The sequence below is a fragment of the Cheilinus undulatus genome, linkage group 8 (assembly GCF_018320785.1).
Source record: "Cheilinus undulatus linkage group 8, ASM1832078v1, whole genome shotgun sequence".
NCBI classification, from domain to species: Eukaryota; Metazoa; Chordata; class Actinopteri; order Labriformes; family Labridae; genus Cheilinus; species Cheilinus undulatus.
This window is the reverse complement of record NC_054872.1, coordinates 99493-116582: the sequence shown is the minus strand read 5'-3', so window position 1 is coordinate 116582 and position 17090 is coordinate 99493. Positions and strand designations below refer to the sequence as shown.

Below are 17090 nucleotides of genomic sequence, written 5' to 3'. Positions count from 1 at the left end.
CTTACCTTGAACTCCATTCTTGTTTAATGTTTTACTTATGGTAGATTTGTCAACACAAATGTTAGCATGTGCCAGAGACTTCTGTAAGTCTTTAGCTGACACTCTAGGATTCTTCTTCACCTCATTGAGCATTCTGCGCTGTGTTCTTGCAGTCATCTTTACAGGACGACCACGCCTAGGGAGAGTAGCAACAGTGCTGAACCTTCTCCATTTGTAGACAGTCTGTCTTACCGTGGACACATGAACATCAAGGCTTTAGAGATACTTTTGTAACCCTTTCCAGCTTCATGCAAGTCAACAATTCTTGATCGTAGGTCTTCTGAGAGCTCTTTTGTGCCAGGCATGGTTCACATCAGGCAATGCTTCTTAAGAACAGCAAATTCAACACTGGTGTGTGTTTTTTATAGGGCAGGGCAGCTTTAACCAACACATCCAATCTCATCACATTGATTGGACTCCAGGTTGGCTGACTCCTGGCTCCAAATAGCTCTTGGACAAGTCATTAGCCTAGGGGTTCACATACTTTTTCCACCCTGCACTGTGAATGTTTACATGTTTTGTTCAGTAAAAACATGAAAACATATCATTTTTTGTGCAGTATTAGTTTAAGCAGACTGTGTTTGTCTATTGTTGTGACTTAGATGAAGATCAGAACACATTTTATGACCAATTTATGCAGAAATCCAAGAAATCTCAAAGGGTTCACATACTTTTTCTTGCAACTCTATATGTTCTTGCATATTTGTGTCATGTGACAGATAAAACTGAATAAAAAAGCTACGGCAGACCATGGGTTTGGATGTTAACACATGAAATGCAGGACACGTAACTTTCAGCATCACTGCATTCATCAGGATTTCTGTTGAACGACCATACCAAGGCCTGCTGTCCACGTCATTCCTTCTCTCGGTTAAAATCAGGAATCCATCTTGTCTTCTCAAAGATAAAGTTTTCAGGTGTACAGCTGCTGCCTGTGTCAGGATTCCTTTACAATGTCAGAACCTAAATCTGAGGCTGAGAGCTGAGGACACAGGCACATCTGCTGTCTAGCCTGGAACATTCTAATGCTACCTCAGATGTATGGAGTCAGTCACATCCTTGATCCACATTGTAGTTTCTGGATTTTTCTGCTAAGCCACATCTTTTGTATTCCTTTGTTTGCCTCAGACTAAGTGCCAGCAGCAGAATTGCTCACCTCCTACCTGAAGAGCAGGTCTACTTGAATCAACAGACTGGCAGCATTCGCCTAGACTGTTTCACCCACTGCCTCATTGTCAAGTGTGCTCCTGACATAACTGTGAGTAAATATCATTTTAATGGACAAAGCAAAGTTAACGTTCTTATTTTGGAGATGAAAACAGTCTGACATAATCAGTGGGAATACATTTCCTCTTACATGTGTACTGTTGACCCTGCTTGTGAAAGTGTTTTGGTCTTCAAAGAGTTTTGTCCTCCTGTATCAGTTCATTGACACCTTACTAGGCACACTAGTAAAGGAGCTGCAGAACAAGTACACCCCTGGTCGGCGTGAGGAGGCGGTCAGTGTGACCAGGAGGTTCCTACGCTCCGTGGCCCGTGTTTTTGTCATACTCAGCGTCGAGATGGCCTCATCCAAGAAAAAGAAGTAAGATCCTGTTACTTAAGTTTGAAACAGAAGATTGAGATTTAAATGACCAGCCTTTATCCACCACAACATCAAAGAGCACATTTGAATCAGAATGTTATAATGTATTTAAATGTCTCTCTGTTATTTCAAACCCTACAAACAGCAACTTCATTCCCCAGCCCATTGGGAAATGTCGGCGAGTGTTCCAGGCTCTGTTGCCCTACGCTGTGGAGGAACTGTGTAACGTAGCAGAGTCACTGATTGTTCCAGTCAGGATGGGGATAGCTAGACCCACTGCTCCTTTCACCCTTGCCAGTACCAGTATTGATGCTGTTCAGGGCAGCGAGGAGCTCTTCTCTGTCGAACCACTTCCTCCCAGACCCTCACCTGACCAGTCTAGCAGGTTAGTCCGTTCACTCTGATTCCCTTTCTTGACTACATTTTACCGTTTTTGTGCTTCAGCAAACTCTGCAAGAATCTAAAGATGTCAGAGTCTGGATCCAATACCAATGTGAACTTTCTGGACTGTGCAGACTAGTGGATTATTCTAGATCTACAGTTCTTAACACATTTATTAGACCACCTGTCATACCTGTCTCAGAGACCATCCAGCATCATGAAGTGCTTTAATGTGGACTCTTTCATTTTCAGTCAGCTCTCCATGTTTTTCCATTTTAAACAGGAATGAGGAATTTCAAACTGAATTCACCTTTTTATACCCAAATTTGAGCCGGCTCACTGGGCTTCTCTGAGAAGTCAGAAATGAATCAAGCATAACATTCAACCACTAAAACTCATTTTTCTGTTCAGGAATACAAGTAAATAACTATAATTTGACATATTCATCAAGAAATATTAATGTGCTTTACTATTTTTTCTGTTTTTTTATAAATCAGTAAATTTGAATATTCATGGATAACAATAATATATATATATATATATATATATATATATATATATATATATGTATGTATAAAACACTTTATTTATAAACCAGTTTCATATGAACAGAACATGACTCTGACAAGTACAAATGAATTCTAAATTAAGGGCAAATTGTCCATTTTTCAGGGGAAACCGTCAAGGATAGAAACAAAATGTGTGATGGAGGAATTTCATCTTTCCATTTAAACAGAATAGAACATCTAGCAATTAAAGAAGAAAAAGCAACAACCTTCTGAAAGTAAGGAGGAAAGTCTACTGAGAAAACAGCTGAGAAAACACCAGAAATACAGACAGTAAAACTGGGTACAACCATGCAGCCATAAGACTTTGAGATGGTGTCAAAAAATGATGACCAGAAAGGGACAAGTGTTGAACATGACCAGAACATATACAGTAGCAGGAGTCTGTGCATGTCTCTCACATATTGGGCTTAAATTAGGAAATATTCTTGCAAGTTTGGCTTTTGAAAAATGCAGCTGATGTAGCACTTTAAATTGTATTAAGGCATGTCTTGCACATATAGAGGATGACTGAACCCCTGAGACGACTGAGTCCCACTCCTCATTTGACAGAGAGACCCCTGCATCATTCTACCATTGTTCCCGAATAAGAGATATAGAGGGATTATACTCATCCATTATGCAGGTGTATATCATTGACACCCTGCCTTTGCTTAGTGTGTTGACCTTTAACAAAGTGTCTAGACAGGATGACTGGGGTATGGATGGGAAGTTTACACATTTTTTCTTCACAAAGTCCCTGACTTGTAGATAGTGGAAAAATTGGTTATTGTGGAGTCTGAATTACCTGGATAGTTGCTCAAAGCTGGCAAAAGTGTCATTGACATACAGGTCGTTTACACTATGTACACTCTTAGTGGACCAGATTTGGAAGCCTTTATCAAGTAAAGATGGTTGAAAAAGACCATTGTTGACTATAAGTGACTGAATAAATAAACTTTGAATACCCATACATCTTTTGAACTGTTTAATAATGCGTAATGACTGCGTTACAACCACATTTCCTTCAATAACGTTAACATGTGAAGGTAAAGAGCCACAAAGCAGGACAGGGAGAGAGTGTGGCTTACTTTTATTTATTTCAACCTGAAGCCAAGCAGGGGTCTCAGCCCTCCAGTCTTTTAACCACAGGGCAGTGGCATTAAAATTTGCAGCCCAATAATATGCACGCAGATTTGGGAGCGAGAGAACCAGCGGTCTTTTTTGGTCCTTCCATAAATTCTTTTCTTATACGTGCTGGTTTGTTGTTCCAGATAAAACAGGAGACCATCTGATTATATTCTTTAAAAATGATTGTGGTATGAAGGCTTGAAACAAATATAGAAACTTTGGAACAATGTTCAACCTAACAGAATTTGTTCTTCCAGTTAGCGATAGCGGTAAAATAGACCATTGTTTCAGGTCCTTTTTGCATTGTTCCAGTAAAGGAGTAAAATTAGCTTCAAATAGGTTATAGAAAGATTTTGTTATTTTTACTCCTAGGTATGTGAAAGTGTCATCAGCAAGTTTAAATGGCAGATTCAAATATTTTTCAGCTTTCTTATTAATAGGGAAATACTCACTTTTATCCAAATTAAGTTTATAACCTGATATTCTTCCAAATTTCTCAAGTATTTTCAGAACTTCAGGCACAGTTGACATAGGGACAGATCGTCTGCAGAGAGTGAGACAGTGTGTGCTAGGCCACCACGGACAATCCCTTGTATGTTGTTATTACACCTGAGAGCTATGCAGAGAGGTTCTATTGTGAGTACAAAAAGTAATGGACTCAATGGATCTCCTGGTTTAGTCCCCCTATAGAGAGGGAAGTATTCAGAGGAGACAAAATTAGTATATATTGAAGCAGTCGAGTCAGTGTATATTAACTTAATATACTTCATGAAAATGGGGCCAAATCCAAACTTGTTCAGTGTATAGAAAAGATATTCCCACTCAGCCCCATAGAACGCCTTTTCGGCGTTAAGCGAAATCATGGCTTCAGGGGATAGGGGGTGGGATTTTGTATAAATGATGTTAAAAAGTCGTCTCAAATTAAAATAAGACTGTCTGCCTTGAACAAACCCCGTCTGATCATCTGAAACTAAGCAAGGGAGGATATTTTCCCGACGGAGTGCCAGGACCTTTGAAAATATTTTGCCGTCATAATTAGTCAAACTGATTGGTCAATACGATGAGCAGTTCAGTGGGTCTTTATTTTTCTTTGGTGGCACTATGATAGATGCCTGACGGAGTTCCTTTTTCCAGTGCTTCTGCATAAACTGAAAGAAGAAGAGGAGATCATTTATCTTTAAATTTTTTATAAAATTTGATAGGAAACCCATGTGGTCCTGGGGTTTTTCCACTTTGAAGAGATGTTTTTGCACTAGCTACTTCCTTTAATGTGAGGTTTTGTTCAGGTTTTTCCTTGGGGTCAGAGTCTATTCCAGGAATGTTTAAATTTGAAAAGAAAGCATTGAATTGGCCATGGTCTGATGTTCCCTCTGAGGAGTATAATTCAGAGTAAAATGTTTTAAAGCGATTATTTATAGTTTGATGATCTTCAGTCGGGGTCCCATCAGATAATCTAATCTCAGAAATAATATTAGATGCTGCTTTTTGACAAAGTTGGTTTGCTAATATTTTTGAAGGTTTGTCTCCCTCTTTGTAGAATCTACTACGAGATTTAAAGATAAGCCCTTCAGCTTGAGTAGTAGTTAAAAGATCAGTTTTTGTTTGAAGGCTTACTCTCTCTTTTACCAAATCAGGGGTTAGAGAAACAGATATGTCTGTCCAAGGCCTCAATTTTAGAGGAGATGCTGTCAATATTTGCGTGTTTTATTCTTGTAATACATGCATTACGGGCAGTAATCTGACCTCTTAGATATGCTTTTAGCGTTTCCCATAGAGTTGATGCTGAGGGTCCATCTGTTGCATTTATATCCCCCCAAAATATCAATTTGATCAGAAATGAAATGCACAAAGTCAGAGTCTGCGAGCAAGAGTGGGTTGAGTTGCCATGTTTGTTTTGTCCTTGGAGAAGGAAGTACCGTATTTAAGCACACAGGGGCGTGGTCTGAGATCACAATAGGATTATACTTATGGTTAGGAAATGATGAAGCTTCACAATGAATGGCCGTGACCTGCTGCTGCCCTCTTGCTTGGGGGCAAGACTTCTGTGGGCTCTGTTGACAGATGGCGGTTTCTCAAAACTTTCTTCCCCAAATAACTCGACAAGTAGTTGAGTGATAAACTCTGTCAGCCGTGGTCCCTCGGCATTTTCTTTTATCCCCACCACTCAAACATTCTGCCTTCTAGTATAGCTCTCCAAGTACATCACCTGCTCTCGTAGCATGTCGTTCTCTTTTGCCAACAATGCTTGTGATGATTCCACAGTACCCAGACATCTGTCACACTCATTTAGTCCTTCCTCCGTATCCGTAATTCTTTTCCCGTATGAACTTAGCATCGATTGCAGAGAAGCTACCACCACTCGGTTTTCCTCCCGAAAAGAATCAATAGAGGCTTGTATGGCACCAACAGCTTTTGCTAGGGATTCCAAACTTTTAGCATTAGCATCTGCTCCTGGATTAGCCATTAAGTTTGAGTCGTCGTCCTGAAATCTTTTAGTTCTTTAGGGGTCTGATATGCCATTTTAAGGATTCATGAATATCTTAGCGAGTCTTATGTCCAGTTTTGAGTTGTTAAGAGGTTCAGTATGTGATAATGTAGTTAGATTTTGCAGGAGCTGTGATAGAGACGTCTACTCAGCAGGCATGCTCAACAGCACCCCCCCCCCCCCCCCATAATAATTCTATTGTAGCATTAGAAATATCATTTGGGTTAAAGAGCTTCTACATATTGGTGTATTAACCATTGCAGAAACATAAAAATGATTTTGGTAATTACCAATGCTGTTAATTTAGGGCAGCTGTGGCAGAAACCTGACTTTGGGTGGTGGTCCAATAAATGTGTTAAGCTCTGTATGTTTTAATCAGAACATGGATCAACCAATAGAATCATAATGTCCCGCATCTCTGTGAGCCTAAAGCTGTTTTCCTGCTGATGACTGAGTTTTACTGCTAAATATTAAAATAACAATAATACAGGGGGCTGCAGCACAGGCTGGCTCTCTCTCTCTCTACTATGCTCTATTCAGGCAGCATCACATGATTACAGAACATTCTGCTATTGACTGAATCAGAATCAAAGCTGTTTAGCTTCCTGAGTACCAAATGTGCTCCACACAGATTACCACAGGAGTTTTCATTTAGCACTAGCATCCAGTAAGCAGCATGCACCTTCACCTGCCCTGTGGGGGCGGGGCTGGAAAAGGATATCTTTGAGTCAGATGGCCATTAGCACCACCGCCGTGGCTACCTCCTTCTAGCACAGGAGAGTTTCTGTTAACCCTTGTCATTTTGTCAGTTTTACAGCTTGTGGCATGAATTTTTACAGGAACTTTTCTTTCTAGTTAAATTTTTGAAATCCAACATGTTTTCCTCTTACATGTCATTTATACTCTCAATAAATTCTGTACCCTCTGAACACTTTTGAGGCCAAAAATGAACACATACAAAACACTGCCATTAAATCAGCATACATCAATATTTGTTTCTATTTTTTTTTTAAATAAATCTCTTTAAGAACTTCAGACCTGCTCAAAACAACAAAACATTCAATTATTTTCAAGATTTTAACCCTTTAAATGTCAGTTTGATTATTTAAGATATTTTATTTTTTACTAGAAAAAACACAAAAAGTTGATTATTTTCTATAAAATAAATAGTAGAAAGATGAGGCTTTGGTGCTGATGAGAGTCTTGGATGGGTCAGAGATTAGCAACAAAATTGACTTGATTGCATTAGTATTTTTTTTGTAGTGCCAGCTTTAAGGGTGTACTCACACTAGGCCATCCATACCGTGCCTGGGCCCGTTTCAGCCTAAAGTCTACATTTGGCTAGTGTTAATGCAATTGTTCCGTGCTTCGGCGCGGCACGCTTCGTGGCCCCAGCACAGATAGACGAGGTGGGCCTAGGCATGGCACGGATGCAAATGAAGGAGCACAAGCGTGGGAATGCGACTTAACAAGAAGTAACAACAAGAGGACCCGTCTCAGAGAGCCCACCAGGCAGCAGCTGCATGCTGGAGACAGCAGGATCCCAGTCCAGTCCACATTTCTGACCAGTTTCTGGCAAAGTCAGGCTTTAATAACTGAGAGGATTTTTGGTTTGTAGAATAAAGCTTATCCCCTTGTTTTAGTCACAAACAACAGCTCACAGGAACACAACACCTTTCATCCTCCGTGCGTAAAGGAGAGTGCCAAATACGCAGACAAGTGTGTGCCGGGGTTAATCACACAGCTGATTTAACCTCTCTTATTAAAAAATTATAATGCCAAACTATTCATTGAAATAAGTTGCCTCTAATTCTGTTTCATGTCACCAAGAAATAAAAGTTTGATCTTGATCGCTAACGTTTGAACAGAGCATCATTTATTAATCCTGAGGCGTTTTCACTTCCAGCTCTCATCAGTTGGTTAAAATCGCTCTCGTCACGGTAAAAAAAAAAAACAAACTTTTAACTGAACATTTAATCCTGCTATGGAGACATGAGAGCTTGTTTGGTGCATCAGGCATCCAGGATTACGCTGAGAATAGGCACAGTTCGTGGCGCATAAAGGAATGCCAAGGGAGTCAGAGAGTATAAGGACACAGAGAGGAATGACTGTAGGGGCTCAAAAAGTCCAGGTTTCATTCAGCAGAAATGCTTGGAACTCTGAGCAGGCTCCAGATTATATGCTGTGAGCGATAACTCTCCGCTATGAACCTCTTGCTCTCTCTCTCTCCTCACTGGCTCTGTATAGTTAATGTAGCTGATTTCAGGCCAGGGGAAATAATTCTGGTGTCAGTTCAGATATCACATAAATCTAACTATTTTACAGCCCAAAAAACAACACTTGTGTATACTGAGTCATCAACGGTGGATGCTTCATGTAATGACGTTGGCGTGTGACGTATCCGTGCCCAGGCCTGGATGCGTTGAGCAGTGTGAGTGCGGGCCAAAGGGGGGACAGGGGAGCGAGTCAAATGGGCTTCAGCACGGTTAGAATACAGCACGGTACGGATGGCCTAGTGTGAGTGCACCCTAACATTCAGGCACCCTCCTGACACCTTCGGGGCAAAAATTAAACGTACAATAAAACTGCTATTAAATCACCATATATCAATATTTTTTTCTACTTTTTTTCATAAATCTCTTTAACAACTTCAGATTTGCTCAAAACTACCAAACATTCAATAATTTTCAGAATTTTAAATGCCAAGTTTGATTATTTGAAATATTTTTTACTGCAAAAAAAAAAACAAACACAAAAAGTGGATTATTTTCCATAAAATAAATAGTAGAAAGATGGGGCTTTGGTGCTGATGAGAGTCTTGGATGGGTCAAAGATTAGCAACAAAACTGATTTGATTGCATTAGTATTTTTTACATAGTGCCAGAAATACCCTCGGGACACCTTTGAGGCAAAAATGCCCCCATTGACTTCCATTAAAACCAGACTTTTTAATCTCACTGTTCAATGCAGTATAAAATCATGCATTCTATAATGAGTTTTTATGTGTGTGAGGATGGCTGTGTGCGTGGGTGCATGAATGCCAGGGTGTGTGTGTGAGACTCTCATCAGCACCAAAGCCCCATCTTTCTACTATTTATTTTATGGAAAATAATCCACTTTTTGTTTTGTTTTTTTTGTTTGTTTTTTTTTTTGCAGTAAAAAATGAAATATCTTAAATAATCAAACTGGCATTTAAAGGGCTAAAATTCTGAAAATTATTGAATGTTTGGTAGTTTTGAGCAGGTCTGAAGTTGTTAAAGAGATTTATGAAAAAAAAAATAGAAACAAATATTGATGTATGTTGATTTAATAGTAGTTTTTCTGTACGTTAACTTTTTGCCTCGAAGGTGTCCCCAGGGTAGTAAATTTGAGAGGGCACAAAATACGCCTGTAGAGCCATTATAACCAGCTCTGTTTTATATAATAAACATAGATGTTATTACAGCTCTGATTTATACGGTAAACATAGATGTTATAACAGCTCTGATTTATACGGTAAACATAGATGTTATTACAGCTCTGATTTATACGGTAAACATAGATGTTATAACAGCTCTGTATAATAAACATAGATGTTATAACAGCTCTGTTCTATATATTAAACATAGATGTTATAACAGCTCTGTATAATAAACATAGATGTTATAACAGGTCTGTTTTATACGGTAAACATAGATGTTATAACAGCTCTGTTTTATACGGTAAACATAGATGTTATAACAGCTCTCTATAATAAACATAGATGTTATAACAGCTCTGTTCTATATATTAAACATAGATGTTATAACAGCTCTGTTCTATATATTAAACATAGATGTTATAACAGCTCTGTATAATAAACATAGATGTTATAACAGCTCTGTATAATAAACATAGATGTTAGAACAGCTCTGTTCTATATATTAAACATAGATGTTATAACAGCTCTGTATAATAAACATAGATGTTATAACAGGTCTGTTTTATACGGTAAACATAGATGTTATAACAGCTCTGTTTTATACGGTAAACATAGATGTTATAACAGCTCTGTTCTATATATTAAACATAGATGTTATAACAGCTCTGTTCTATATAATAAACATAGATGTTATGACAGCTCTGTATAATAAACATAGATGTTATGACAGCTCTGTATAATAAACATAGATGTTATAACAGCTCTGTTCTATATAATAAACATAGATGTTATGACAGCTCTGTTCTATATATTAAACATAGATGTTATGACAGCTCTGTATAATAAACATAGATGTTATGACAGCTCTGTTCTATATATTAAACATAGATGTTATAACAGCTCTGTTCTATATATTAAACATAGATGTTATAACAGCTCTGTATAATCAACATAGATGTTATAACAGCTCTGTTCTATATATTAAACATAGATGTTATGACAGCTCTGTATAATCAACATAGATGTTATAACAGCTCTGTATAATAAACATAGATGTTATAACAGCTCTGTTTTATATAATAAACATAGATGTTATAACAGCTCTGTTCTATATAATAAACATAGATGTTATAACAGCTCTGTATAATAAACATAGATGTTATAACAGCTCTGTTCTATATATTAAACATAGATGTTATGACAGCTCTGTATAATAAACATAGATGTTATAACAGCTCTGTTCTATATATTAAACATAGATGTTATGACAGCTCTGTATAATAAACATAGATGTTATTACAGCTCTGTTTTATATAATAAACATAGATGTTATTACAGCTCTGTTTTATATAATAAACATAGATGTTATAACAGCTCTGTTCTATATAATCAACATAGATGTTATTACAGCTCTGTTTTATATAATAAACATAGATCTTATAACAGCTCTGTTTTATATAATAAACATAGATGTTATAACAGCTCTGTTTTATATAATCAACATAGATGTTATAACAGCTCTGTTTTATATAATCAACATAGATGTTATTACAGCTCTGTATAATCAACATAGATGTTATTACAGCTCTGTATAGTAAACATAGATGTTATAACAGCTCTGTATAATAAACATAGATGTTAGAACAGCTCTGTTCTATATATTAAACATAGATGTTATAAAAGCTCTGTAAAATAAACATAGATGTTATAACAGCTCTGTATAATAAACATAGATGTTAGAACAGCTCTGTTCTATATATTAAACATAGATGTTATAAAAGCTCTGTAAAATAAACATAGATGTTATAACAGCTCTGTATAATCAACATAGATGTTATAACAGCTCTGTTCTATATAATAAACATAGATGTTATAACAGCTCTGTATAATAAACATAGATGTTATAACAGCTCTTCTATATATTAAACATAGATGTTATTACAGCTCTGTATAATAAACATAGATGTTATAACAGCTCTGTATAATAAACATAGATGTTATAACAGCTCTGTATAATAAACATAGATGTTAGAACAGCTCTGTATAATAAACATAGATGTTATAACAGCTCTGTATAATAAACATAGATGTTAGAACAGCTCTGTTCTATATATTAAACATAGATGTTATAAAAGCTCTGTAAAATAAACATAGATGTTATAACAGCTCTGTATAATAAACATAGATGTTATAACAGCTCTTCTATATATTAAACATAGATGTTATTACAGCTCTGTATAATCAACATAGATGTTATAACAGCTCTGTATAATAAACATAGATGTTATAACAGCTCTGTATAATAAACATAGATGTTAGAACAGCTCTGTATAATAAACATAGATGTTATAACAGCTCTGTATAATAAACATAGATGTTAGAACAGCTCTGTTCTATATATTAAACATAGATGTTATAAAAGCTCTGTAAAATAAACATAGATGTTATAACAGCTCTGTTTTATATAATAAACATAGATGTTATAACAGCTCTGTTCTATATAATAAACATAGATGTTATAACAGCTCTGTATAATAAACATAGATGTTATAACAGCTCTGTATAATAAACATAGATGTTAGAACAGCTCTGTTCTATATATTAAACATAGATGTTATGACAGCTCTGTATAATAAACAGAGATGTTAGAACAGCTCTGTTCTATATATTAAACATAGATGTTATAACAGCTCTGTATAATAAACATAGATGTTATTAAAGCTCTGTTCTATATAATAAACATAGATGTTATTACAGCTCTGTTTTATATAATAAACATAGATGTTATTACAGCTCTGTTCTATATAATAAACATAGATGTTATAACAGCTCTGTATAATAAACATAGATGTTATAACAGCACTGTTTTATTTAATAAACATAGATGTTATTACAGCTCTGTTTTATATAAAACAAACATAGATGTTATTACAGCTCTGTTTTATATAATAAACATAGATGTTATAACAGCTCTGTTTTATATAATCAACATAGATGTTATTACAGCTCTGTTCTATATAATAAACATAGATGTTATAACAGCTCTGTTTTATATAATAAACATAGATGTTATTACAGCTCTGTTTTATATAATAAACATAGATGTTATTACAGCTCTGTTCTATATAATAAACATAGATGTTATAACAGCTCTGTTTTATATAATAAACATAGATGTTATAACAGCTCTGTTTTATATAATCAACATAGATGTTATTACAGCTCTGTTTTATATAATCAACATAGATGTTATAACAGCTCTGTTTTATATAATAAACATAGATGTTATTACAGCTCTCTTTTATATAATAAACATAGATGTTATAACAGCTCTGTTTTATATAATAAACATAGATGTTATAACAGCTCTGTTTTATTTAATAAACATAGATGTTATTACAGCTCTGTTTTATATAGTAAACATAGATGTTATTACAGCTCTGTTATATATAATAAACATAGATGTTATAACAGCTCTGTTTTATATAATAAAAATAGATGTTATAACAGCTCTGTTCTATATAATAAACATAGATGTTATTACAGCTCTGTTCTATATAATAAACATAGATGTTATAACAGCTCTGTTCTATATAATAAACATAGATGTTATTACAGCTCTGTTCTATATAATAAACATAGATGTTATAACAGCTCTGTTCTATATAATAAACATAAATGTTATTACAGCTCTGTTTTATATAATAAACATAGATGTTATTACAGCTCTGTTCTATATAATAAACATAGATGTTATTACAGCTCTGTTCTATATAATAAACATAGATGTTATTACAGCTCTGTTCTATATAATAAACATAGATGTTATTACAGCTCTGTTCTATATATTAAACATAGATGTTATGACAGCTCTGTATAATAAACATAGATGTTATTACAGCTCTGTTTTATATAATAAACATAGATGTTATTACAGCTCTGTTTTATATAATAAACATAGATGTTATAACAGCTCTGTTTTATATAATCAACATAGATGTTATAACAGCTCTGTTTTATATAATCAACATAGATGTTATTACAGCTCTGTATAATCAACATAGATGTTATAACAGCTCTGTATAATAAACATAGATGTTATAACAGCTCTGTATAATAAACATAGATGTTAGAACAGCTCTGTTCTATATATTAAACATAGATGTTATAAAAGCTCTGTAAAATAAACATAGATGTTATAACAGCTCTGTATAATAAACATAGATGTTAGAACAGCTCTGTTCTATATAATAAACATAGATGTTATTACAGCTCTGTTTTATATAATAAACATAGATGTTATTACAGCTCTGTATAATCAACATAGATGTTATAACAGCTCTGTTCTATATAATAAACATAGATGTTATAACAGCTCTGTATAATAAACATAGATGTTATAACAGCTCTTCTATATATTAAACATAGATGTTATGACAGCTCTGTATAATAAACATAGATGTTATAACAGCTCTGTATAATAAACATAGATGTTATAACAGCTCTGTATAATAAACATAGATGTTAGAACAGCTCTGTATAATAAACATAGATGTTATAACAGCTCTGTATAATAAACATAGATGTTAGAACAGCTCTGTTCTATATATTAAACATAGATGTTATAAAAGCTCTGTAAAATAAACATAGATGTTATAACAGCTCTGTTTTATATAATAAACATAGATGTTATAACAGCTCTGTTCTATATAATAAACATAGATGTTATAACAGCTCTGTATAATAAACATAGATGTTATAACAGCTCTTCTATATATTAAACATAGATGTTATGACAGCTCTGTATAATAAACATAGATGTTATAACAGCTCTGTATAATAAACATAGATGTTAGAACAGCTCTGTTCTATATATTAAACATAGATGTTATAACAGCTCTGTATAATAAACATAGATGTTAGAACAGCTCTGTTCTATATATTAAACATAGATGTTATAACAGCTCTGTATAATAAACATAGATGTTATTAAAGCTCTGTTCTATATAATAAACATAGATGTTATTACAGCTCTGTTTTATATAATAAACATAGATGTTATTACAGCTCTGTTCTATATAATAAACATAGATGTTATAACAGCTCTGTATAATAAACATAGATGTTATAACAGCACTGTTTTATTTAATAAACATAGATGTTATTACAGCTCTGTTTTATATAAAACAAACATAGATGTTATTACAGCTCTGTTCTATATAATAAACATAGATGTTATAACAGCTCTGTTTTATATAATCAACATAGATGTTATTACAGCTCTGTTCTATATAATCAACATAGATGTTATAACAGCTCTGTTTTATATAATAAACATAGATGTTATTACAGCTCTCTTTTATATAATAAACATAGATGTTATAACAGCTCTGTTTTATATAATAAACATAGATGTTATAACAGCTCTGTTTTATTTAATAAACATAGATGTTATTACAGCTCTGTTTTATATAGTAAACATAGATGTTATTACAGCTCTGTTATATATAATAAACATAGATGTTATTACAGCTCTGTTTTATATAGTAAACATAGATGTTATTACAGCTCTGTTTTATTTAATAAACATAGATGTTATTACAGCTCTGTTTTATATAGTAAACATAGATGTTATTACAGCTCTGTTCTATATAATAAACATAGATGTTATTACAGCTCTGTTCTATATAATAAACATAGATGTTATTACAGCTCTGTTCTATATAATAAACATAGATGTTATAACAGCTCTGTTCTATATAATAAACATAAATGTTATTACAGCTCTGTTTTATATAATAAACATAGATGTTATTACAGCTCTGTTCTATATAATAAACATAGATGTTATTACAGCTCTGTTCTATATAATAAACATAGATGTTATTACAGCTCTGTTCTATATAATAAACATAGATGTTATTACAGCTCTGTTCTATATAATAAACATAGATGTTATAACAGCTCTGTTTTATATAATAAACAGATGTTATAACAGCTCTGTTTTATATAATAAACATAGATGTTATAACAGCTCTGTTTTATATATTAAACATAGATGTTATAACAGCTCTATTTTATATAATAAACATAGATGTTATTACAGCTCTGTTTTATATAATAAACATAGATGATATAACAGCTCTGTTTTATATAATAAACATAGATGTTATTACAGCTCAGTTTTATATAATAAACATAGATGTTATAACAGCTCTGTTTTATATAATAAACATAGATGATATAACAGCTCTGTTTTATAAAATAAACATAGATGTTATTACAGCTCTGTTTTATATAATAAACATAGATGTTATAACAGCTCTATTTTATATAATAAACATAGATGTTATTACAGCTCTGTTTTATATAATAAACATAGATGATATAACAGCTCTGTTTTATATAATAAACATAGATGTTATTACAGCTCTGTTTTATATAATAAACATAGATGTTATAACAGCTCTGTTTTATATAATAAACATAGATGTTATTACAGCTCAGTTTTATATAATTAACATAGATGTTATAACAGCTCTGTTTTATATAATAAACATAGATGTTATTACAGCTCTGTTTTATATAATAAACATAGATGTTATTACAGCTCAGTTTTATATAATAAACATAGATGTTATAACAGCTCTGTTTTATATAATAACCATAGATGTTATAACAGCTCTGTTTTATATAATAAACATAGATGTTATAACAGCTCTGTTCTAAATAATAAACATAAATGTTATTACAGCTCTGTTTCATATGACAGAAAAGCTGGTTATAACCAGGTCTGTTTTATATAAAAAACAAAGACATCTGTGAAAAAAGATCATGAAAAACATCATCTCGTCCTCTGTAATGTTATCTGTTCTTAACAATGCTAGCCTCTTCTCTGTATCTACAGCCATGGGTTTCTTCAGGTGTCCCTTCTTATTTAGATGCCTTGATGCCCAGCAATTGAGGGGTTAATTTTTCTGTACTGAATCTTCCAGCTCCAGCCAGACAGCGGCCTCCTACATCATAAGGAACCCACAGCCTCGACACAGCAGCCAGTCCCAGCCTGTTAGAGGACGGGACGAGGAGCAGGATGACATCGTATCAGCAGATGTAGAAGAGGTAGGACTCTAGAGAACATGGGGGCATTTAAGAGAAGCTGTGTGAACTGGTTTCTAGTGTGAATGACATGGCCGACCACGTGAAGATGCCAGGATGAATACTTTGCTTCTGTGTGGTTTAATGTTTTAGATCAGAAAATGAGCATTCTTACTGTTTTTTTATGTTCTAAGGTTGAGGTTGTAGAGGGAGTTGCTGGTGAGGAAGACCATCATGATGACCAAGAAGAACAGGGAGAGGAAAACGCTGAGGCAGAAGGGCAGCATGACGAGCATGATGAGGATGGTGAGACAAATGTTGGATTCTGTGGGAATGTAAGATCATAAAAGGCTACATAAATGATCATTTCAAACAAGTCTGTGGAAGTTGGATAGGTTTGAGCATCGCTGATGAGCAGAAAGACAAATC

The 17090-nt window shown here is 34.0% G+C and overlaps 1 protein-coding gene across 7 annotated transcripts in view; it reads left to right on the top strand.

The window, feature by feature from the left end:
• Positions 1–17090, top strand: part of ubr5 (ubiquitin protein ligase E3 component n-recognin 5) — a 186209-nt gene that overhangs the window by 111347 nt on the left and 57772 nt on the right. For all 7 annotated transcript variants that reach the window (XM_041792405.1, XM_041792404.1, XM_041792403.1 and 4 more), the window contains exons 32-36: positions 1168–1297; positions 1464–1624; positions 1770–2009; positions 16562–16685; positions 16856–16967. In XM_041792405.1, coding sequence (XP_041648339.1) covers positions 1168–1297; positions 1464–1624; positions 1770–2009; positions 16562–16685; positions 16856–16967 — 767 coding nt within the window. The remainder of the gene's footprint in view (positions 1–1167; positions 1298–1463; positions 1625–1769; positions 2010–16561; positions 16686–16855; positions 16968–17090) is intronic.